This window comes from Lepidochelys kempii, chromosome 1, assembly GCF_965140285.1.
Source record: "Lepidochelys kempii isolate rLepKem1 chromosome 1, rLepKem1.hap1, whole genome shotgun sequence".
Classification (NCBI taxonomy): Eukaryota; Metazoa; Chordata; order Testudines; family Cheloniidae; genus Lepidochelys; species Lepidochelys kempii.
The window spans coordinates 11,164,183-11,189,606 of record NC_136380.1 but is presented as its reverse complement, the minus strand read 5'-3'; the positions used below and the strand labels follow the sequence as shown (position 1 = coordinate 11,189,606).

Sequence of the window (25,424 nt, the reverse complement as noted above, 5' to 3'; positions counted from 1 at the left end):
AGTCCCCTGCACTCATGGCAGGGCTAAGTATTACCTAGACCATCCCTGACATGTGTTTGTGTAACCTGCTCTTAAAAATCTCCAATGATGGAGATTCCACAACCCCCCTAGGCAATTTATTCCAGTGCTTAACCACGCTGACAGATAGGAAGTTTTTCCTAATGTCCAGCCTATACCACCTGTGCTGCAATTTAAGCCCATTGCTTCTTGTCCTAGCCTCAGAGGTTAAGAAGAAAAATGTTTTTCCCTCCTGCTTGTAACAACCTTTAATTTACTTGAAAACTTTTATCATGTCTTATCATAGAATCATAGAATATCAGGGTTGGAAGGGACCCCTGAAGGTCATGTAGTCCAACCCCCTGCTCGAAGCAGGACCAATTCCCAGTTAAATCATCCCAGCCAGGGCTTTGTCAAGCCTGACCTTAAAAACCTCTAAGGAAGGAGATTCTTCTCTCAGTCTTCTCTTCTCCAGACTAAACAAACCCAATTTCTTCAATCTTCCCTCCTAGGTCATGTTCCCGCTTGACTGTGACCACTGATAACTACTCTCTGGGAACGGTTTTCCAGCCCCAGTTATGTACCCACCTAATAGTAGCTCCATCTAGGTCAGGGATGGGCAAACTACAGCCCGTGGGCTGGATCCGGCCACCAGCTGTTTTACGCCGGCCCTCGATCTCCCGCTAGGGAACAGGGTCTGGAGCTTGGCTCGCTCCGGCGCTCCAGCCAGGGAGCAGGATCGGGGCCTGCTCCACATGGCTACTGGAAGCTGCGGCATGGCCCCCATCTGGCTCTTACTCACTCCAATTGCCCCGCTCCAGTGGCCAATTCCGGCACTCCAGTGGAGCTGCAGGGGCGGTGCCTGCAGACAGGACAGCGTGCAGAGCCGCCTGGCTGCGCCTCTGTGTAGGAGCCAGAGAAGGGATATGCTGCTTCTTCCAAGAGCCGCTTGAGGTAAGCACCACCCGGAGTCTGCACCCCTGAGTCTCTCTCCATGCCTCAACCCCCTGCCCCAGCCCTGATCTCCCTCCAACCCTCCAAATCCCTCGATCCCAGCCTGGAGCACCCTCCTGAACCCCAAACCCCTCATCTCCAGCCCCACCCCACAGCCTGCACCCCAACTCCCTGTCACAGCCCTGATCCCCCTCCCGCCCTCTGAACCCAGCCCAGAGAACCCAGCCCAGAGCACCTTCCTAATCCCAAACTCCTCATCTCTAGCCCCATCCCACAGCCCACACCCCCCTGCCCCGCAACCCACTTCCCCAGCCCAGAGCCCCCTCCCACACCCTGAAGTCCTCATTTTTGGCCCCACCCCAGAGCCCGTACCCCCAACCAGAGCCCTCACCCTCTCTTGCACCCCAACCCCAATTCTGTGAGCATTCATGGCCCGCATATAATTTCTACTCCCAGATGTGGCCCTCAAGCCAAAAGGTTTCCCACGCCTGATCTAGGTTGTAGTATATTATACTTTCTTCCATTTCCCTGGGGAAGAGGATATGTGGGACTCTTACCAGCATTGCCAACATGGTTAGAAAACCAGGTCCCTATTTGACCGGATAGTGCATGACTCTATCAGTGTAAAATAAATAAATCTGTGAGTCTTTAAGATGCCACTGGACTCCTTGTTGTTTTTGTAAGTGTAGTTTTTCACAGAAGACTGAAAGGACCAAGGCTCACCAGTGCCTGCTTCTCTGCAATAGCTACAATTAGCTCGTGTATGTTACACCCATTTGATCCTAACTGATGATCCCTGCTCAGTGAAGGAAGGAGAATCTCTCCACCAGGTCTCTGTCGATATACCATTGACCAAAATAAATGATATTCCAGACCCACATTTAAGAACATAAGAATGGCCATACTGGGTCAGACCAAAGGTCCATCCAGCCCAGTATCCTGTCTACTGACAGTGGCCAATGCCAGGTGCCCCAGAGGGAGTGAATCTAACAGGTAATGATCTAGTGATCTCTCTCCTGCCATCCATCTCCACCCTCTGACAAACAGAGGCTAGGGACACCATTCCTTACCCATCCTGGCTAATAGCCATTAATGGACTTAACCACCATGAATTTCTCCAGTTCTCTTTTAAACCCTGTTATAGTCCTAGCCTTCACAACCTCCTCAGGCAAGGAGTTCCACAGGTTGACTGTGCACTGTGTGAAGAAGAACTTCCTTTTATTTGTTTTAAATCTGCTGCCCATTAATTTCATTTGGTGGCCCCTAGTTCTTATATTATGGGAACAAGTAAATAACTTTTCCTTATTCACTTTCTCCACACCACTCATGATTTTATATACCTCTATCATATCCCCCCTTAGTCTCCTCTTTTCCAAGCTGAAAAGTCCTAGCCTCTTGAATCTCTCCTCATATGGGACCTGTTCCAAACCCCTAATCATTTTAGTTGCCCTTTTCTGAACCTTTTCTAATGCCAGTATACCTTTTTTGAGATGAGGAGACCACATCTGTAAGCAATACCTTTTTTTGAGATCACATTTGTGATCTCCAAGTTGCAGTGGGGAGGTTTAGGTTGGATATTAGGAAAAACTTTTTCACTAGGAGGGTGGTGAAACACTGGAATGCGTTACCTAGGGAGGTGGTGGAATCTCCTTCCTTAAGATATTTTTAAGGTCAGACTTGACAAAGCCCTGGCTGGGATGATTTAGTTGGGGATTGGTCCTGCTTTGAGCAGGGGGTGGGACTAGATGACCTCCTGAGGTCCCTTCCAACCCTGATATTCTATGATTCTATGATCTATGTAACCAAGCGCATGTGCGGGAGAATCACTGGTGCAGATGCATTTTATCCACATGATTCTTCACAACATTAACCATCTGAATGGCTGTCAAAATTCTGCATGGCACCTACATGAGACTGGGAATGTTATAATAATGTAATTATGTGTATTTATACAGAGCCTTACATCCAATGACCTCAAAGCCCTTTATAAACAAGAGATCCAGTAAGCCTGATGTCGCCTCAGGAAGGTAGGTATTACTATCCCCATTTTACGCATGGGGGAAATGGAGACACAGAATAAGATGGAGCAACTTGCCCAAAGCCAGGCAGCCAGTAAGTTGTAGAGCTTGGAAAAGAACTCCTTACTATCAGGGAGTTGAAAAACTTCTTACTAGTTACACTATCCTAGCGTCCATTTTAATGGATGCTCAGAAAAGACACATACCAGCCATTACACTTTGTGCCGTAGCAAAGTCGATCTCACACTGCTTCCTGTCTGTTCAGGAATATGCTGCTGCTATTTTAACAACAGGCTCCCACAGATATTTTCTCCCCTAGCCGGTGATAAAAGCCTGTACTTTTAGGCATTTGCAGAAAGGAGGGGCTGAGAGTCTGAGGAATCATTTGTTTCCCCACTGAATCAAAACTGCTTGTTCATAACCATAACCAAAGCCAAACCACTGCACAAACAAACTTGTACTAAGGGCATTGTGCAAGGAGTATCTGGAGCTTGTTCCTAAACAAATATGCACAGCATGCTGCTAGCATAGCCTGGGGGCAGCTTGTGTAATCTGAACTGTCATGGGGGAGGGGAACAGTGCTTGTAGAAGAGAGTCTCCTTCCCCAAGATATTTTTTTTTTTTTGAAAATACATGACACATGGTGCAATCTGGTGCATAACAGAGGGAAAACTGTTACTTTTCAGAAGTATTGTTTTCTGAGCCTTAGGCATCACTCATCTCTGGGAGGGGGGTTCAGTGATATTCAGAGCTGGCCTGGCTCTGTCAGAGGCAGGGAAATCACCCCAACCAACTCTTCCTGAGAATGGCAGAATATTTAGCAAGCGGCTACTAACAGACCCCTAGCGCCCTCTCCTGCCCATCCCCATACCAGTCTGGGTCTCACAACACTTGCCCGCAGAACACAGGCAGGGCTGACCCTCCACTGTTGGGCCTTACAGCTCTCCTCAGCAGAATCCGGGCTGGGTTAGTGCTGTTTTCACAGGCTTTAGTTGTGGGGCATGCAATGGCTCGTCTCTTGATGGTCACAAGCACCCCGTGTGACCTCAGGCCAGGCCTGCACATAACATATTTCAGGCTGCCAGCCAAATGGGCAACATGCACATATGTCTGCAGTCGGCAAGGGGATTCAAGGCAGGACAGAGCAAGCTATTTACAAGAAGGCCAAGACCTGACCCTTTAACCACAGTAATGTGCAGGTTAACGTTATGAGTAATTCAAATGGATGTGCAGCCTCTGGACTGATTCCAGCTAGGAAGTGACTGAAAACACACACACACACCTCAAGTTCTTTTTATATAGTAGCTGGCCAGTGCCCATACCATATAATTATATGTCTTTGCTGTCAAGCAGACTATATTACACTCATAACTTTGTTTTTACTCAGGTGAATTGCTGCCATGACGCACACGGTAACTGCTAATAACACTTCACCTGTCCACAGCACCTTTCTTCTGAGGATCTCAAAGCCCTTCACACACATTAATTAATTCACCCTCACAACAGCCTGGATTTTGCAGGTGGGGAAAGTCAGGCCCAGGGAGGTACCCTGTGGCAGAGCCAAGTATAGAACCCCAATTTCTTTGCCAAGATTTTAAAAAGTGACTAGTGATTTTGGGTGCCTACATTTTTGGCTGCCCAACTTGAGACACCTTAATGGAACCTAATTTTCAGAAAGTGCTGAGCTCCTGCTCTCTGAAAATCAGGACCATATAAAGTGACTCAGGTCAGGCACCTAAAATATGAAGTCACTTTTGAAAATATTGGCCCATTGTGCTCAGTCCTAGGCTTTAGCCCCAGCACCATCTTCCCATATTTCCTTCCTGGATTTGTCTCCTTATGTTCATTACAATATTCATGAAAAAAGCTTTGTCAGTGGTCTTTATGTATTTTGCTTGATGTGCTCTTCTATTACAAAGTCTAATGGCCAAATTCTCCTCTCATGAATACTGGTGCAACCCCATCAACTTCAGTGGAGTTCCTTTTGTGTAGCGTAGAAAAGAATTTGCCCCCTAATGTTCACTATATTAAGTCAAGGCTAGATCTTGCTGCCACAGAGCTCAATGGAGTCTTGACATGCACTTCACTGGAAACTGCATCAAATCCTTATTTTGTCCATTTTGTAGTATTGAAGGAATTAGTGCAACATGTCACTAAATGTTTTAAGGTCCTTCTGGTCTGTACAGCATTCCCTGGGAGGACTGTTTGCATGAAGTTCTTAAGATGCATTTTTGTGCCTTAGTTGTTTGAAAACCTACAGTGACATGATTCCATTTGCAATCAACCGAGCTTGTTGTAAGCGTGCAAAGTGTGTTAAGCAATTTTTTGGTTTTCCTGTAAGGATCATTCAGATCCTGCTTCTAAAATTGTCTCCCAGAATGTGAGGAAGTCAGACATTGATTCTGAAACCTGAGTGACCTAACTTCAGGAAAGCAACATAAAGCATGGGGAAAAGCTTCTCTGCACAGCATTCAACATGGATTAGGAGATGATCATAATGGTCCCTTCTGACCTTAATATCTATGAGTCTATGAGTCCATGAGGAGTGAATTCTTGTGTCTCGGTTCTCCTAGCACATGCACAAATCCACATGACAGCTCAGATCATCTATTTTTATAGTATTCAAACTCACAGTGAGCTGCAGCCAAATACACTTCCACACACAAAGCCCATGATGCCTTTTCCTGGGCTTTAAATTTTGGGTGGGATTCCTGACACATTCATAGCTTTCTCTTCAACAAAGATAAATCTCTAAGAAGTAGGTCAGGTGGCAAATGCCTTTAAAGCCTTGCCAAGTTCCTAGAAGCAAACTCTAGATTTCTTTGCAAGAGAGTTGTCTAAGGGTCCAGACTGTTGTGCAGGTAGTTAATACTGTAGATGGAGATGTGAAACAGAACGCCTCTCACTCATATTTTCTCTCAGACTTTTGGAAGTGAGCTTAGTGCTGGTAAAGTGCTGGGTTAGCAACTACAGAACATGGATAGCGGTCAGTGCAAACATTCCCCACATTGCCATGCCAATGTGCTTCAATTCTGACCTGGAACATAACCAAAAAAATAACTATTTTCTATCACCAGCAAGGACTGGCTTCAGACCAGCGTCCCAGCAAAGAAAGGCTCAGAAACCAGTAATCAAATCCTTAAGCCTTCCAGTCCCACACAACAACACAGTCCATTATCAGGCACTTTGACCCGCAACATTTGTGAGGAAGACTTATGTGTCTCTCTCATCTCAGGAAAGAACTCAGGAGTATAACTGCTGATTGGGCCAGAATAATGGCCGATTTCAGAGCTTCCTTGTGCCACACATCGTTAGCACTCTTATTGCAGCTTGTTTCTTTGAGTTTCACTTCGTAGGCATCATCACAAAAAAATATTAGCTTTGTTTTACTTGCACTTGGACACCCGTGAGAACAAAATAAAGTTGATGGGAACAAAGGTTTTGTGGCTAACTCAATAGGTAATCTGAGTTACATTCTTGACTCTCCCACAAACTCCGTGTGTGACTGTGGGTATGTTACGAGCCTCAGCTTCTTCATCTGCAAAACAGGGACAATCATGCTCTCCTACCTCAGAGGGGGTTGTAAGGCAAAATTCATTAATATTTGTAAAACACTTTGAAAAGTCTTATTATTAGGCAGGGCTATACCTGTTTTACTCCAGCGCTTTAAAACAAAGCATTGGTCGTGTAACTTTATAACTTAGTAAAATTATCTAATAAGAAAGTATCAGGTGATCAACTTCACACCATAAATATACAGCATGGTTTGTCCAAGAATCTCAAAGCACTTTGCAAACATTAATGAATCAAACCTCACAGCTCTGATCCTATCAGGTAATAAGTATTACTACAACTACGTTGTGACTGAATGCACCCCTATATTCACACCCTACACACTATTGTAATAAACTTTGTATAAAATATGAAGTTCCCTGTATATTTATGTCCGATTTGTGTCCATTTATTCTTTTACATAGGGACTGTCCGGTTTGGCCAATGTACATGGCAGAGGGGCATTGCTGGCACATAATGGCATATATCCCATTAGTAGACATGCAGGTTGGACATCAGGAATGGTAACACACAAAGGCCAGAGGGGGAACACTTCAATCTTCCTGGACATTCAATAACAGATTTGAAAGTAGCTATACTTGAACAAAAAAACTTCAGAAACAGACTTCAAAGAGAAACAGCAGAACTAAAATTCATTTGCAAATTTAACACCATTAATTTGGGCTTGAATAGGGACTGGGAGTGGCTGGCTCATCACAGAAGCAGCTTTGCCTCTCCTGGAATTGACACCTCCTCATCTATTGTTGGGAGTGGACTGCATCCACCCTGATTGAATTGTCCCTGTCAACACTGGTTCTCCACTTGTGAGGTCACTCCCTTCTCTTCATGTGTCAAGATGTAAGCAGAGTCAGGATGAGCTCCACCCTGACATCTGGCGGTGAGGTGTGACAAGTTGTGGAAAAGAACTTCAGGAGCTGATCTCATTTGCATAGGCACACCCACCCCGCCTAGAATAAGGCCATAGCTGCCCAAATGGTCACTTTGGCTGCTGTGGGATCCCCAGTGTCTCTGTTATTGGGGCAGGAAGAATAAATTGTTATTACCCTGATTACGGGAATCAAGGACAGTGGAACTGTACTTGGCCTTTTGTTATGATGGAGGCACTCGCCATCAACTAAGTAGCACTCGCTAGGCAAGGGACATGGGTTCCAAAACTCTGTGACTTGAGAGAGGTTGGGGATAGGTATTAATAGTTGGTGGCATGGGCCCCCTGGTGAGGGCTTTACATGCTAATTGCACGTCCTCCTCTCTCCACTGTGGAATATCAGAGCTAATTTTGGTTCCATTGGGAGTCTAGTTACAGGCTGCTGAGCTGAATTCACTTTGGGCCAATGGTGCACCAGGACTGAGGCTCCCTTACTACAAGCTGAAATCACAAAAGAGCTGAACTGACTAAGAGCTGAAATCACTGAGTGCTGTGTTAAGGAGTGGGGGAGCCTGAAGATATATGGTGGAGCAGTTTGTGGGACGGTGAGCCCTCGGCTGGTGGAGCAGAGCAGTTCATGGGGCGGCTGGCAGAGTGGAGCCCCATGGAGAGGTGGAGCCATCAGCTTTGGACCATGTAAGGTGCCCCTTACTCCCCCCCCATCTCCACCCAGGTTGGGAGGTAAAGCTCCACAGATAAACTTTCGAACTCTGGGGCTGCCCTGACCAGGGACAGAGACTTTTGAGTCGTTGGGCTTTTGGGACTTTGGGTGATTTGGGGTTGCTGGACTCAAGAACCAAAGGGAAAGGACACGTCCCAATTTGCTTGGGGTGGGTTTTTTGCTCATGGGTTGTGTTATGAATCCTGGTGGTGGTGTTTCCACAACATAATGCCACATTGTTTCTCTCTGTTATTAAAAGGCTTTTTGCTACACTCAGACTATGTGCTTGCGAGAGGGGAAGTATTGCCTCTTGGAGGCGCCCGGGGAGGGGAGAGGGGTGGTATATATTTGTCCCAGGTCACTGGGTGGGGGCTCGAGCCAGTTTTGCATTGTGTTATTGGAATGGATCCCCTAGATACTGAACCAGGCCCTTGTTGCTGCCAACTCTGACAGGCAGAAGGGTTACAAGTATATTTGTGTATGCATGTGAAGAAGTGAGGTTTTTACCCACGAAAGCTTATGCTCAAATAAATCTATTAGTCTTTAAGGTGCCACTGGACTCCTTGTTGTTTTTGTGGATACAGACTAACACAGCTACCCCCTGATACTTGATAGTTACACACAGACACTCAGGGTGCGACCTGCATGCTGTTTGGCTGTTTGTGAGCAGCCCATCTTGGGAGTTACATTAGCAAGTCTTTGTGAGGTACACAAGGTTGCAGGGCAGGGGTGACACAACCCCTCACTGGGCTGGATTGCACCCCAGAACTTGATACATATGATAGATGGATGAAGAGCCTCAAAAGCTCCAAGACACTGAGAAGGAAGATCCTGATCCTGCAGAGTTATGCCAATGCTTAACTGTAAGTGCATGAGTAGTTTCACTGGGTTCAGCAGTGTACTTCATTGCTTTACAGTTAAGCACTCACATAAATCTCTGCAGGATTAGGGTCTAAATGACTTGCCCAAGCTTGCCCAGCGATTCCTCAGATGGCAGGAGAGAGAGCACTGAACCCAGAGTCCCTCCCCTCTTTTCTCAGCACTAGGCTATCCTTTTCCAATTCAAATGCCTTATAATACTTTTTGTACACTTGTTGTGACATGATAAGAAAAATGACCAGATTTTGGGAGCTGGGCACTTTTGAAAATCTGGCCCATCGGTAGATGCCTAAAGGGGAGTGAAATTATTTTGAAAATCTGGCTCCAATAATGGGTGCAGAGAGTTTAACAGTGAAAGGTTAAATACTACAAACATGGTAAGTAAAACTTGTGTTGTAACATCCTTTTTGCAGGATTTCGTTTTAGATTAAAAGCACGTTTTGCCTCGTTGAATTTCTGCAAGTAGGGAAATCCATATCTGAGCTTTAAGAATCATGTAATAAAAAGAAATAAGGACAGATGACTGCTGCAGAAACCAAACACTTCCTTTTCTTTCCTTGCCCGGTGACCTTGCGGGGATCGTAGCATGCTTGAGGTATCTACCTTGATATTGAGAAATGGGTTCCTGCAGAATATTCGTCTGGATTGATCCTCAGAGCTGCTCTCTGTAACGGTGGCTGCCATTCTGTGAGTTACACTTTATATGCCTGCCGGAAAAGAAATTATTCAACACATTGCTTAATGTGCAGATGGGTAAACTCTGCACAACACTGCAAAACCCAGTAGAGCTTTGTAAATAATGACACAGCTGGTACCTGGCCATAGTAAGTCAATACTAATTATTATTAACAATATTTATTAACTAAATAACATGTTACATCTGCAAAGCATGATACGAAACATTAATACACTAATCAACAGGGTGAGAGAGAGGTTAAGAACTATTAGCCCTCTTTTAGAGTTGGGGAAACTGAATCTCAAAGAGGTTAAGTAACTTGCTCCAGGCCACACAGTGACTCAGTGGCAGAGCTAGAATCAATATTCTGGAGTTCCCAGCTCCCAACTATATGAATAAAAAAATAATTTCATAACTCTGCACTCATTACAGGCTCTACTGCTCTCACAAGTCTACCCAAGTTTCACTCGTGATTGCTCCCTTTTTTCAACCACTCGGGCTTTCTGCTTTCTTCCATAGACTACCACCCACCTGTCCGGAACAGCTTCCCAGTGCAGGCCAAACACTCCCCAAGACCTCACCCATCCCACAAAGTATTCCAGCTACAAGTATTTGTTCTGTGCTTTTTTATGATACCTGGGGAAATCTGTGACCCCGTACATATCTGCTGCTAAGTTTTGTTGGAGGGTACTCGTCTATTTGCAGTTTCTTATCAGAGAGGACAGGATCCAAAAATCTGAGCTAAGACAAGCCAGAAAAAGGTGTACGTGGAAATGTGTTCCCCTGGGGCAGGTAGTGGTGCGTGCGGAGATCCCTTCCCATGGATCAAGTATTTCTCCTGAGCAGATTGGGGTGGATGCTTCCGAGTGGATTCCTTCCCTTGAGCATGGAGACGTCGTCCCCTAAACTAATTGGGAATGGATACAGAGCTACTTTCCTTTCAGTTGATGGGCTGAATGTGGAGAAGGAGATGGCTCCCCTCCAGCCACGGAGATGGCTGCAGATGCAGAGGAAGTGATGCCTGCTCCTGAATTAACTGTGGGGTAAAGGGAGGCAAGCTCTTCTTTTCTTCACACAGTTTTATCAATTCTGGTGCAAGAGCCTCGTTCCCTCTCCACCTCATTTCCGTTTGTAGCATTTTCAAATCTCACCTGAAAGCATCTTTTCATACTTCACTTCTCTCTCCATCTGTGTTTGTTTTTTTTATTTTAAAGGTGAAAGTGAATTTAAATCTGTAAAGCTCAGTGTGGACAGGGTGTATGAAAGATGCTTTGCAAAATGGAGTTGTATACTAATGTAAACAACTTATCTGAAGTGAACCCTTGGAGGGATTCCCATTGTACAACAGCCCTCCTCTGATGTGCTGTGTTCCATTTTTCCTTTTGGCTAAATCTGTAAATTGCATGATGTGCAGAAAGACTGCTGTCTTTGTTCTGCTTTCAGTACCCAGACTTCCTGATTCAAAAGTTGTAGCGTTCAGAGACATATTAACCTCTTCTATGTCAAACTGTGGGGTCCTGCAGAGGGATCAGTTCTTGGCCCTACACTATATACATCTTTATCAAGACCTGGAAGGAGAAAATATCATCACTGATAAAGTTTGCAGATGACACAGAAATTGGGAGAGTGGTAAATAAGGAGGAGGACACGTCACTAATTCAGAGCAACCTAGATCACTTGTAAATTTGGTGCAAGCAAACATTGTGTTTTAATACAGCTAAATGTAAATGTATACATTCAGGAACAAAGACAGTAGGCCACATTTACAGGATCGGGGACTCTATCCTGGGAAGCAGTGACTCTGAAAAAGATTTGGGGGGTCGTGGTGGATAATTAGCTGAGCATGAGCTCATAGTGTGACACTGTGGCCAAAAGAGTTAATGCAATCCTGGGACGCATAATTCAAGAAGGATGTTGTTAAATTGGAGGGGTTCAGAGAAGAGCCACAAGAATGATTACAGGATTAGAAAACCTGCTCTATAGTGACAGACTCCAGGAGCTCAATCTATTTAGCTGAACAAAGAGAAGATTACAGTCTTAATTACTTAATTACAGTCTATAGGTAACTACATGGGGAACAAATATTTAATAATGGTCTCTGAAATCTAGCAGAGAAAGGTACAACACAATCCAATGTCTGGAAGTTGAAGCTAGGCAAATTCCGACCGGAAATAAGATGTATATTTTTAACAGTGAGAGTAATTAACCCTCAGAACAGTTTACCAAGAAGGGATTGTGGATTCTCCATCACTGACAATTTTTAAATCAAGATTGAATGTTTTTCTAAAAGATCTGCTCTAAGAACTAATTTGGGGAAGCAGGAGGTCAGACTAGATGATCACAGTGGTCCCTTCTGGCCTTAGAATCTCTGAATCTTACACATTTCTTCTCTCCATTTCCTTCTGATAAACCATTCCTTTTATGCATAATTCCTGGGCAACATTTATATTTCGGAGGATTAGCTGCCATAAACTCTAGTGTAAATAGGGAAGGGGATGCTTTAAATAGTTTCATTTTCATAGTAACAGCCGTGTTAGTCTGTATTCGCAAAAAGAAAAGGAGTACTTGTGGCACCTTAGAGACTAACCAATTTATTTGAGCATGAGCTTTCGTGAGCTACAGCTCACTTCATCGGATGCATATCGTGGAAACTGCAGCAGACTTTATATATACAGAGAGAATATGAACCAATACCTCCTCCCACCCCACTGTCCTGCTGGTAATAGCTTATCTAAAGTGAGGAGGTATTGTTTCATATTCTCCGTGTATACACAAAGTCCGCTGCAGTCTCCACGGCACGCATCCGACGAAGTGAGCTGCAGCCCACGAAAGCTCACGCTCCAACAAATTGGCCAGTCTCCAAGGTGCCACAAGCACTCCTCCTCTCTTTGCGAACACAGACCAACACGGCTCTATTATTACCAGCAGGACAGTGGGGTGGGAGGAGGTATTGTTTCATATTCTCTGTGTATATATAAAGTCTGCTGCAGTTTCCACGGTATGCATCCGATGAAGTGAGCTGTAGCTCACGAAAGCTTATGCTCAAATAAATTGGTTAGTCTCTAAGGTGCCGCAAGTACTCCTTTTCTTTTTTCATTTTCATATAATTCTATTTCCCCCCAGGACAGAAAATTGATCAGCTGATGCAATCTGCATCAACGAACAATTTTATTGTTTGCTGTAAAGCTTGACAAAATCTCAAGTGAACTCAAATATTGGTTTAACTGTGATGTTTATACAGCTCTTAAAGGTATTTCACAGCAGACATAAATCTAAAAACATGAACTACACAACAGGTATCTACAAGTTTCATACTGGCCTTGGTTGCTGCTCTCAGTCCTGTTCCAAGAGAACAGGTTATGCCATACTAAAACACGGTATGGGATTAAAAAGTAACTACAGTAATAAATTAAAGCATCCAAGAAAAGCCTATTTGGACCTCTGGAAGGTTAAATGATACAGTGGTATAAACACCTGATCTTGTGTGCACTACAGCATCCCGTGTTGCTAGCCCTGTGGAGCTGGACTGGTGATGAATTACAACTACACACTTCTTTAGTGTGATAAGGATTTAGAGATGGTCCCTTAGCTTAGGGGCAGGATGGGTGTCAAAATGTATGGGAGTGGGGAGTAATAAGTGTCCAGCACAAATATTTTTATGGTGCAAAATGCAGTGCTATGCATGTTTATGGGTAAAGTGACTGTTAAGTACTTTAGGGTCTCAGTGTAAAAATTCTCCCATGTCCTCTGTGTGGTTTAGAATTTTCAATAGCTCTCAATACCATAGCATGTAAGTGCCGTACTGCTAAATTAAACCTGCATAGTAATGTCTATAGGAGACTTTGAGGACTGTACTGCTCTTCACCATCTACATGTTACAGGGAGTTCTTCCTTAGTAATTATTTCTTGTTGATCTTCTAGTATGTTTTGTGAAAGCAGTCAGACTCTGAGTTAGTCTAACCTCTTTTTTTAAAAAGTTTTACAAAACCAATCACTACTAGACATATTTTCATTACAGTATGAAAAACAGGTATAAAATGTTGTAAGAAATCCATGGGAGTCTTGGACTCCAGGGTTGTCCTTTTGTTGTTCACCATAGCCACATTGAATTTCATAGCATCACCAAGGATAGAGCTCAGATCCTCCTCCTCCAACAGAGTCCATTACCACTTGAGTTAAAGGAGAATCTACATTCGCTGTTAGCAGTATAGGGCATATAACACTCAATCGAGCAGTTTTGAGTCCATCCAGTCAAGGGCACTGGTTCATGTACACTCTGGTGTGTTCATTACAATAATCTTGTTTTGTTTTTTAATTTGGATTATAAATTTCCTTGCAGTGCTTGCAAATCAATATTGTATCAATGAGCTAATGCATGAGAATCAAAATACGAAAGTAGACAAACCACATAAATAGTGAAACATAAAGTAGATTTTCAGAATTCTGTCAGTTTAAATAATGTAAGGCACAATTCATAAAAAGTAAAGAAGTTTAGTGGGTGGATGATAATAATTTTAACAAAGATGTGCTTGCAAGAATGAGGGGAATATCAGATGAAAGAATAGAAAAAATATTTTTATAAACCAGGCAAGACAAATAACCAACTTAAAGAATGGTTTCAGAGTAACAGCCGTGTTAGTCTGTATTCGCAAAAAGAAAAGGAGGACTTGTGGCACCTTAGAGACTAACCAATTTATTTGAGCATGAGCTTTCGAAAGCTCATGCTCAAATAAATTGGTTAGTCTCTAAGGTGCCACAAGTACTCCTTTTCTTTCAACTTAAAGAAATAATTGGATAGACGAGGTTAGATAGAAACACATAGACATTTAAAAGGGAAAACAAGTTGTAACCAGGCAATGAAAACAACAGAGTCTCATTAATTTTTCACTTCTTCAAAAATCAAACCAGGCTACCAGTTATTCACACCAGAGCTGTATATATAACCCGCAGTCAATGCTCCCCCAGTTTATCAAAACCCCTCCCGGGGGCTGGGCTTGCTGTACAAAAGCACTGTCCTCCATTTTGAACCCTTTCTCTTTACAAATAGATCCCGAAGTACAAAAGCATCCATTTAAAATAATGGGTTTTCCAGGTGAGGATTCCTCAGTGAATCTGCACCTCTAAGGAACGAGAAGAAGAGGAAATTTATTCTTTCCTGAAATGGAGGCTGATTTTGAGTTTGCAGTTCATGCCAGTAGAGGAAAGAGATGGCAAATACTGGAACAGTGTGTCCAACCTGCCTTCTCCCTAATTAAAATAATGGAGAAGAAGGGAGGGAAAGAAAACCAGAGGGGGGAAAAATCCTTTCCCCCTGCTTTGGATGGGACTACACGCCTGCTTAGCTGGGTCAAGGCTGGAGCTAAACAAATTGCAGGTCCCACTATCCCAGAAGAGGCCTGCATTCCCAGGACTATGTTCCTGACCTCCTTATGCCCAGCAATGTGTTCCCATGCCACAAGGCTGTACTTTAACCTATTCATGCACCCACCTGCCACTAAGGGGGAGATGTAAAATACTGGAGTGGTTTTCTTTAACTTAATTTGAAAGCCAACAGAAGTAGGGCCTAATTCATTTCGACTGTGGCCCAGTGGATATAGCACTAGACTAGGAGGTCTAGGTTCTCTTTCTGGTTCTACCATTGGCCTGCTGGGTCATCTTGGGCAAGTCATGGCACTGCTCCATGCCTCAGTTTCCCCACTGTAAATTGAAAGTAATGGTACTTACTTTGTAAAATGCTTTGGGATCTACAGATGAAAAGCATTATATAAGAGCTAGGTGTTATTGCACAGGGATGGATTGGGCCCATTATTCCATATTCTTTCATTGTAAGAAACACTGGAACACTTAAAACAAAGGGAGTTGTTTATTGTTTCACTAAATGCCTGCATTCTAGAGTCAGCTCTGAACTATAGAGGTACTTTGTCATAAGCAATAACCAAAATACAGGGGGACATGGATCAGTGTTCACGTCGCACTCCCCGGCAGTACCCGGCCCAAGCCAGGGAAGTTAATGATCCACCCAGCGGACCAAGTTCGGTGATGAATCCTGGTCACATGCCACCTGAAGCACATTGCGCATACGCTAGGAAGACCAAAATAAGAGCTGCTGCAATATACAGCCTGACCTGTCCCATCTCCTCTCTGATAACATTACAACGGAATACTCACAATTCACCAAGCAGGCCTCCACTTCATGGAAATTTGACTCTACTGTAAAACTTCATTTGAAAGAGCACAGCCATGAATTCTGCTTCATATATTGGACCAGGAGATGTTGTAGACAAGTACAGTTCTAACCAGGGCAGGGGAGCTGGAAACTATTTTGTGCCATCTCCAAGAATGCCAAATAGGACCAGCAATTGTTTAAATACCACCCAGAGTTACACAAGCTGCCGTGTATTCCCACTACAATGGAATTTTGCAAGATCTTTTCCCAGGCAATAATACTGTGTTTACAGGATCCATTAGCTCACTGGACATAGCCCTAGCTGTTTAAGAAGAGGTTCTTACTCACACTGTGTAAATACAATTCAGGTTTGCATTCAGGGTTCTGTGGGAGATCTCAAAGATCACTTTCCAAATAAGAATGCTTTGCAGTTCCAGTGACACACAGCAGCCTCCTTGTGAGGCTCTCAGTGTGATTTACAAACACAAAGCAAATAAGCATTGCAACTCCTGAGGAAACGTCCACCAGCTTTAATTAGCTGAACAGGAGTAATTTAGATAATGTTTGTAGAACTGTACATGTTTGTACTCTGTTTAATTAGCTTAACTAGTTAATGTAGAATCCTTCCTTAGGACATACCTGACACCTGGCACAATAGAAAGGCAAACTCTTTATAGTCTCTGGTAGGGATGATCGAGCAGTATTTTCCAAATGGGGTAGATGAGCTCTGTTAGAGACAGGGAAACTTCCCCAGCCCTCCCAAGAGTTTGATGGTAGTATTTTAACAATGGGCTCACAAGAGACCCCAACAGCCTTCTCCAGATTATCGCTGATCAAATGTTTTCTTCCCTTTTCTGCACTTTAGTCTATACCTGAGACTCTTCATGGTGCAGATGGGCTTGTTTCTATGCAGTGAGTGCTATTTTTCAGGTGCCCACTAGTACTGCAATAGCTGGGGAAGACAGGAAAAAGCTCAGTCTGAGTTGGGTACTTTCCTTTGCTCCTGCTGAGATGTTGACTATAATATTGCAGCAGTTTTCAAGCCCTGATTTTATAAACTGGATTATTGGTAGCCATCCCACTTTGGGCTAAGATCCCATCTCAGTGCACAAGCTAGGGGTTGAGCTAGGTCAGGACAGTGATGGGAGACTTCTGAGGAATCCCCAGGTGCTGTAGCATGTGGTTTTCCCGATTCAGTAGGTGGCATTCTTACTTCTGAACAACTGTCTTCCTGTGCTTTTAATGGGCACTGTGTTATCAGAGATTCTGTCTTTCATATGAGAAGTAAGGGCTTGTCTACACTATCCGCCAGGTCGGCGGGCAGCGATCGATCCAGGGGGGGGTCGATTTATCGTGTCTAGTATAGACGTGATAAATCAACTGCTAAGCGCTCTCCCTTTGACTCCGGTACTCCACCAGAACGAGAAGCGCAAGCAGAGTCGACGGGAGAGCATCAGCTGTCGACTTACCGCAGTGAAGACATCGCGGTGAGTAGGTCTAAGTACGTCGACTTCAGCTACACTATTCACGTAGCTGAAGTTGCGTATCTTAGATCGACCCCGCGCGGTAGTGTAGACAAGCCCTAACTCTGAGGTCCTGACCACTCATCGTTATTAAAGATACCATGGCACTTTTTACAAGGGATGGGGATGGTTGGTGGAGTGTGTGTGGGGAGTTTGTAGGGAGGGGCTCAATTCTGCTCCCTATTACACCCTAACATTATTGATTTCAAAAGCCAAGAGTGCATTAGTGCTGGAGTTGCGACCAAACTATAATGTTCTGCTTCACTAAATTCCTCCCTTCAATTTAACTTGAATATACAACAGAATTAGGCTATGTCTACACTATTACTTATGTGGGAGAAACTTATGTCTCTCAGGGGTGTGAATATTCCACCTCCCCAGGCAACATAAGTTTTGCCGGCATAAGCACTGGTGTACACAGCACTGTGTCGGTGGGAGAGCTTCTATTGCGGACATCGCTACCGCCGTTCGTTGGGGGTGGATTAATTATGTCGACGGGAGACATTGGCATAAAGTGGCTATACAAGAGATTGTACAGCAGGACAGCTGCGCTGCTGTAAGCTCTGTAGTGTAGACATAGCCTTAGCCTTCTCTTCCTGTCCTAAATTGTTGTATAGTGGAAACTTTTGCTGTTATCCAGCTCCTAAGGTCTACCCAAGGTGGCTGCATCCCTGCAATGGGTTAAATGAGCCCTATGTGCACAGCTGACATATCACATTAAGACTGCAAAGCACTTGGGACTGACAGGTGCTATATCAATGGAAATTCCCTAAAGGATTAACAATTGCATGAGCTTTCTTGGCTTATATTGGTGGGTTTCAGATTTAATCTTTATACGCATCACTTGTCCAGAGAGCTGTTATCTTATTCTAGCAGCTATTTCCAGCATTTTGTTTATTACCCCCTACTGTAATCTTGTAGCTTTCAAATATGCGGTCTCTTCCTCCTACTCTCTGCCCCTCCCCCCTCCGCCCCAAATAAGAGCCACCACGAATTCATTTCCCTATTCATTTGCTCCGAAAATCAGAATCAGTGAAAAACGGCTGCACCGGGCAGTATTTCAAGGGCAGCAGGCAAAGGTGGCAGATCGATCATTTTAAATAGTGTCATTGACCCTAGCACAAAGCTCTTTACAAAGCAGCATTTCTCCTAGGGGAGCAGAAAACTGTTTACTTATTATATGCTTGAAAGTAAATTCTTAAGCTCTCAAGGAGAAAGTGCTGCTCCCATAAAACTTGCAGGGACTTTCCACGTTTCTGACAGGCGTTAACAGAGCACAGCCAGATGCAAGGGCAACCAGATTTCAGTTCACGCAATCTAGGTCAAAGTTTCATGAACTGATATTTACATTGCAGGGGACTCGGACAAAGGTCCCTCTTGTTTGGTGTCTAAGACGAACAGATATAAAGCACTGAGATAAGCACCCATTTTGTATGCTTCATCTAACTCAGCCAAACCATAGAGAGCTGTGGAAATGGTCCACCAGCCGCTAGTCAAGGTGCTGAAGGTTGGCTCACTTTCCTGTACCAACAATATTGAGGGGGAGTCAGCATATTATGCACATGGGCCTCTCTTAGCCATTTTAGGATTTTAGAGGTACTGGGGCAGACCTTCAGCTACTGTAAATTGTAACAGCTCCAATGGATGCCAGCAGAGAATCTGCCCCATTAACTTTGGGGATGAGAACTTCTCTTAGATGCCATTTTCTCCTTTTATTTCTGTGTTCTCAGAGGCCCTGAGCCTCAATAACCCCCTCCTCTGGCCTGGGAGGATGTGGTTCCGTCCTAAGTCCATCAATGCAGATCCTTGAATCTATCATGCATGCGTTGCTTGGGAGCAGTACTCCAAACCTTTTGAGGTGGGGGCGGGGGCAAGGTACTGAGCCTAGAATTTGAACTAAGATCTCGAACAAGGCCAGCCTGCTATAGTTATTTTTAAATTACAAAATCTTACTAATGTAAAGTATGACTACCAGGGATTCTGATGTTTTCCTTGCCTAAAGCTCTTATCATTGTACTCTGGATTGCTGCACTTGGGGGGAATGGGTGCAGCGAACCCTGAAGAAACACCCAGCAAAGGTACTGTAGGGAACAATTCTTTAGTGGTAGTGAGATAGATTACCTAGTCTAATACATCTTTTCCATCTATAACTTCTAATATACTAGTCTTGATCCAAGTGCACCATTCTCATTTATTAATAACACTTTTATTAATAGCAGCACAGGTCTTATTAGCTGGGGACTTGAAAAAGGAAACACTCCTGTTAGTACTTGAGCTTAGTGGAGCTTGCGTAAATGGAGAAATAAACGCAGCAAATTAAAGCTCAGCAAGGGACACACACACAGCTTAGAAATATCGAGTTAGCTAGCTTCCTTTTACTAAATTTGTGGATCATTTACAATTTACTAGCTATAAAACTGAAATACTTAAATTTGTGTGTATTAAGTGAAAATTTTCAGTGAAGAGGACAAGCTACCTTACCAATAAATATAGATGACATACTATACACGACATCTTCTCCTTGGAATAAGAAAGAAAATGGATTTAAACATGTATCCAAAGACTGGTACCCAAACAGTACCCAACAGACAGCAAGGGAGTGAACGCTAGCTAAGACTAACTTTATAACTCTTTATAATGGAAATTATTACAAGGCTATTGGAGAAATCCCATAGAAATGAAAATAAAAATGAAAGAAACTATTTTTGGATTTTTTTAAGCCATCATGAGACATAAGAAGTTATTTAAAAGAAAGAGGAAAGCATCCTCTGCTGTAAACTTGTGTTGTTAATAAATATGGACCGAAAATAATACTCTTGGTTCAGGAGATTTAACAAAGCCACATTTAACAATTGAGCTCTATTGTTATAATGAGCCATCATATCCTGCAGCACCTTTTGATTTTCTTTGGCAGTCTCCTATCCAAATACTCCTGGACCTACAGTAGGTTAGCTAATGAGATTTAACTAGGTCACAGCCTGAAGTGATATGAATGCACCAGAAACACCAATTTAAAATAATTTGGTTGCGGTTAAGACAATTATAAACTGAAAATATACACAAATCTTCCCATGGTACCCTCTCACCTGCTGCCCACTCTGCCTATCAGTTCTGCCTGCCCTGCCAAACTTTTCCTTACATCTAATCCTAGCAGAAGAATAGCTGTGCAATTATTCCTCTACATTGTGTGCATGTTAAGGCACCACACAATGGGGTTCTTAACCCCAAGAAGATAAAGGTATGTAGGAAGAGTATGTGGAAAAAGCCATTGGCTGAGTATCACTGTATTAGTTAGTTATAGATTTATGTACAAATCAATGTAAATCACTAGTTTACAGACACAATATTAACTTAGGGCATGTCTGCACTGCAAAATGAAGTCAACCTAACTTATGTTGGCATACAGCTGCTGCCGTAGTTACATCGCTTGTGCTTGGTCCCCACCAGAAGCGCTTGCACCAATTGAACTGTCTGTGTGGGGCATTATGGGATGGCTTCTGAAAGCCAGCAACAGTCGATGTAAGCAATGCAGTGTCTCCGCTGACACTGCGTCGACCTAACTGCATCGACATTGACTCTACGTGTCTTGTGGAGGTGGAGTTATTAAGTAGGTGCAGCAGGTAAGTTATGTCAGTGGGAGCTAAATTTTAGAGTAGACACTTCCATAGTTTGATGGACATAAGCTGCCTTGCGTTGATCTAACTCTGTAGTGTAGACCAGGGCTTAATAAGCCACATTTCAGCTAGAGGTGTCTGAGCCAGGTGAGTACTGGGAATGAGAAGTGAACAGGAGAGAGAGTGGATTGCATACTAGTCAGAGGAAAGAAGATTGAGGAAATTAGGACCAGCTCTAAGTTCATTGGTGCTTTAGGTAATGCCTCTGTACTGGGAGGCTGATTGTCAGGAGCAGGTGTGGAGTGATTGCAGGCCTGAGTTCCAGGTTGGTTCCTGAGGGAGTGTAGTGGCTGGTGTAGGGGGTACTGGATAGTGAGGGACTTTTGTACATCACATGGAATGTATTTGGAAAAGACGTGTGCACAAAATGAAAGGAGCTGAAGTGAATTTATGTTCAGGATCCTCATCTGCTCACCTTCCTGCTTTCCTACCTGTTGGTCTGTAACTGTGGCAGACGGTGCCATGCCAGGCATTAGAATGTGCGCTCTTCAGGACAGGGAGTGAGTCTGTGTTTGTAAGATGGATACAATGAATAAACAACAATAACAAAGGCAGTTCCTGTTTTCTTGATGTTTCCTGGGTTGTTCTTGATCCAGTTTTCCATCCCCTCCCCTCAGCATCTCTATCTATCCTTAAATACCACTCTTTAGGGCAGGGTACTTATCTTCTGGCCATCTGGTCTCCTCCTGTGATTATTATTCATTATGTGTACTCTGGTTGTGCCTAGAGGCCAGGACCCCATTGTGCTAGGGACTGTACCTGTTCTATTGTATTGTATATAGGTTCTTATATCATGCTCATTGTTGTAGTATGTGAGCATTTTCCAGTAGTGTGTTAAGTGATGTGACATGTGGCTTGTTCTTTCATCCTCTTCCCATGTGAAGAACTGTGTGTTCAATGAAGTGTTTAGTTTTAGTAGGGGTGGTTGTTGTTATGCAATGCACAGACAATCCAGGAAGTTTTTGGAGAGTGTTGGGGACAACTTCCTGGTACAAGTGCTGGAGGAACCAAGTAGGGGCCGTGCTCCTCTTGACCTGCTTCTTACAAACGGGAAGAATTGGTAGGGGAAGTAGAAGTGGATGGCAACCTAGGTAACAGCAACCATGAGATGGTTGAGGTCAGGATCCTGACAAAAGGAAGAAAGAAGTGTAGCAATATACGGATCCTGGACTTAGAATCATAGAATATCAGGGTTGGAAGGGACCCCTGAAGGTCATCTAGTCCAACCCCCTGCTCGAAGCAGGACCAATTCCCAGTTAAATCATCCCAGCCAGGGCTTTGTCAAGCCTGACCTTAAAAACCTCTAAGGAAGGAGATTCTACCACCTCCCTAGGTAACGCATTCCAGTGTTTCACCACCCTCTTAGTGAAAAAGTTTTTCCTAATATCCAATCTAAACCTCCCCCACTGCAACTTGAGACCATTACTCCTCGTTCTGTCATCTGTCATCACTTCAGAAAAGCAGCCTTAGACTCCCTTAGGGAACTGATGGGCAGGATCCCCTGGGAGGCTAATATGAGGGGAAAAGGAGTCCAGGAGAGTTGGCTATATTTTAAAGAAGCCTTATTGAGGGTGCAGGAACAAACCATCCCGATGTGCAGAAAAAACAGCAAATGTGGCAGGAGACCAGCTTGGCTTAACAGTGAAATCTTCGGTGAGCTTAAACTCAGAAAGGAAGCTTACAAGACATGGAAATTTGTACAGGTGACTAAGGAGGAAATTTCTTTGAAAATTCATGGTGATCAGGGGAGGTCCTAGACGATTGGAAAAAAGAAAATATAGTGCCCATATTGAAAAAAGGGAAGAAAGAGAACCCGAGGAACTGCAGACCGGTCAGCCTCACTTCCGTCCTTGGCAAAATCATGGAACAGGTCCTCCAGGAATCCATTTTGAAGCACTTGGAGGAAAGGAAGGTGACAGTCAACATGGATTCACCAAGGGCATGTCATGCCTGACTAACAAAATTGCCTTCTATGATGAGATAACTGGCTCTGTGGATATGGGGAAATCGGTGGATTTGATATATCTTGACTTTAGCAAAGCTTTTGATTCGGTCTCCCACAGTATTCTTGCCAGCAAGTTAAAGAAGTATGGATTGGATGAATGGACTATAAGGTGGATAGAAAGCTGGCTAGATTGTCGGGCTCAACAGGTAGTGATCAACGGCTCAATGTCTAGTTGGCAGCCGGTATCAAGCGGAGTGCCCCAGGGGTCAGTCCTGGGGCCAGTTTTGTTCAACATCTTTATTAATGATCTGGATGATGGGATTAATTGCACCCTCAGCAAGTTCGCAGATGACACTGAGCTGTGGGGAGAAGTAGATATGCTGGAGGGTAGGGATAGGGTCCAGAGCGACCTAGACAAATTGGAGGATTGGGCCAAAAGAAATCTGATGAAGTTCAACAAGGACAAGTGCAGAGTCCTGCACTTTGGATGGAAGAAACCTTTGCAACACTACAGGCTGGGGACCGACTGGCTCGGCAGCAGTTCTGCAGAAAAGGACCTGGGGATTACAGTGGACAAGAAGCCAGATACGAGTCAGAAGTGTGTCTTTGTTGCCAAGAAGGTCAACAGCATATTGGGCTGTGTTAGTAGGAGCATTGCCAGCAGATTGAGGCAAGTGATTATTCCCCTCTATTTGGCACTGGTTAGGCCACACCTGGAGTATTGTGTCCAGTTTTGGTCCCCCCACTACAGAAGGGATGTGGACAAGTTGGAGAGAGTCCAGCGGAGGGCAATGAAAATGATCAGGGGGCTGGGGTACATGACTTACAAGGACAGGCTGAGGGAACTGGGCTTAGTTAGTCTGAAGAAGAGAAGAGTGAGGGGGGATTTGATAGCAGCCTTCAACTATCTGAAGGGGGGGTTCCAAAGAGAATGGAACTAGGCTGTTCTCAGTGGTGGCAAATGACAGGACAAGGAGCAATGGTCTCAAGTTGCAGTTGGGGAGGTCTAGGTTGGATATTAGTAAACACTATTTCACTAGGCGGGTGGTGAAGCACTGGAATGGGTTACCTAGAGAGGTGGTGTAATCTCCATCCTTAGAGGTTTTTAAGGCCTGGCTTGATAATGCCCTGGCTGGGATGATTTAGTTGGTGTTGGTCCTGCTTTGAGGTGACCTCCTGAGGTCTCTTCCAACCCTGATCTGCTATGATTCTATGTACACGTTGCTATATGCTTGTACAAGTGAAGGCAGGTCAAAAACTGCCTCGCACTTGGAGCGGAAGGTGGTGAGATTTGTAATGGTCCTTAGTAACATGAGCTGTTCATTTCACAGTCTGGCACCAGCCTCCAAGAAAGCTCTGTCTCCTGCACAGATGATCTTTATGCATGTATTTTGCAAACATATAATATCGATCTAACTCTCTACATGGTGGTTTAATCTGCACTAGAGGAATGTAAATTCTAATATGCACTAATGTGTTGCACACTAATATGCCCATGTGAACTCTGCTTTCAAACACTATTACATTGAGAGGCACTTGGGAACTTTGAGTGTGCACCAGGAGGGGCCACACTGGCCCGTTATAGAACACAATAGGCTACTGCAGACTAAAGCACCATGTAGACAAACTCAGAGAGACAGCCTCTGCCCCAAACAGCATTCTGGAGATAGGCTTCTGACCCATGACGTTCTTCCGGCCCATTGCGTGGTTCTGCAATAGAATTCATACAGGAGCCATGGAACTCTCCTTGCAACATGGTATCCCATGTGGCCACTTACTCAACGCCTAAAGCTCACCTTGGAGGAAACAGATTAAGGAAAGAAGGAGGGGCTGGTTTTGTAACTGGTAATTAGTATAGAGAATAGTCCTAAGCACTGGGCACCTCAGGCAGTGCTGATCTGAGCAACATAGCCACAGTAAATTGCACAGACAGTTCACATTCAAGGTAATTTGTGGTTGTCACTCTACACGGAAGCCACTCACAACTTCATGGAGACTCCAGGGAATAAAACTCCTGCTGCTAACGCTCCTGTTATGTGGGCTCAGGGAGAATCACCTGTTGTTTACAGTAGTATAGGACTCCGACTCACAGCTGAGCACTTTTGATTTCATCTAGCAGAGGGCAGTGGTACACATACATACATGGGCAGCTCAACACACTACAGTTTTGTTTTGTGTCTTTCATACAACCTCAATCCCCCAAAGCTCATGGAGTTGAATCCACCAGTCATGTCCAAAGATAAACAATTAAAAATAGCAGAGAGAAGGAAATGAGGAGGTTACACACAAGGCAGAAGAGAAATCCTTTTGCTGACACTTGAAATCTCAGCATGTTACATAAATGGAGAAGATGGGTATTATGCAATATCAACCTGTTTGAATAATTTCTCAAGACAAAGCTTCCCCATTGTGTTGATTATTCTGTAGCAGATT

At 44.0% G+C, this 25,424-nt stretch overlaps 1 protein-coding gene across 3 annotated transcripts in view; it reads right to left on the bottom strand.

Moving 5' to 3' along the window:
- Nucleotides 1–25,424, bottom strand: part of SLCO2B1 (solute carrier organic anion transporter family member 2B1) — a 109,990-nt gene that overhangs the window by 76,884 nt on the left and 7,682 nt on the right. For all 3 annotated transcript variants that reach the window (XM_073333933.2, XM_073333923.2, XM_073333943.2), the window contains one exon: nt 9,611–9,714. In XM_073333933.2, the coding sequence (XP_073190034.2) occupies nt 9,611–9,691 (81 nt within the window). In that variant the 5' untranslated portion in view covers nt 9,692–9,714. The remainder of the gene's footprint in view (nt 1–9,610; nt 9,715–25,424) is intronic.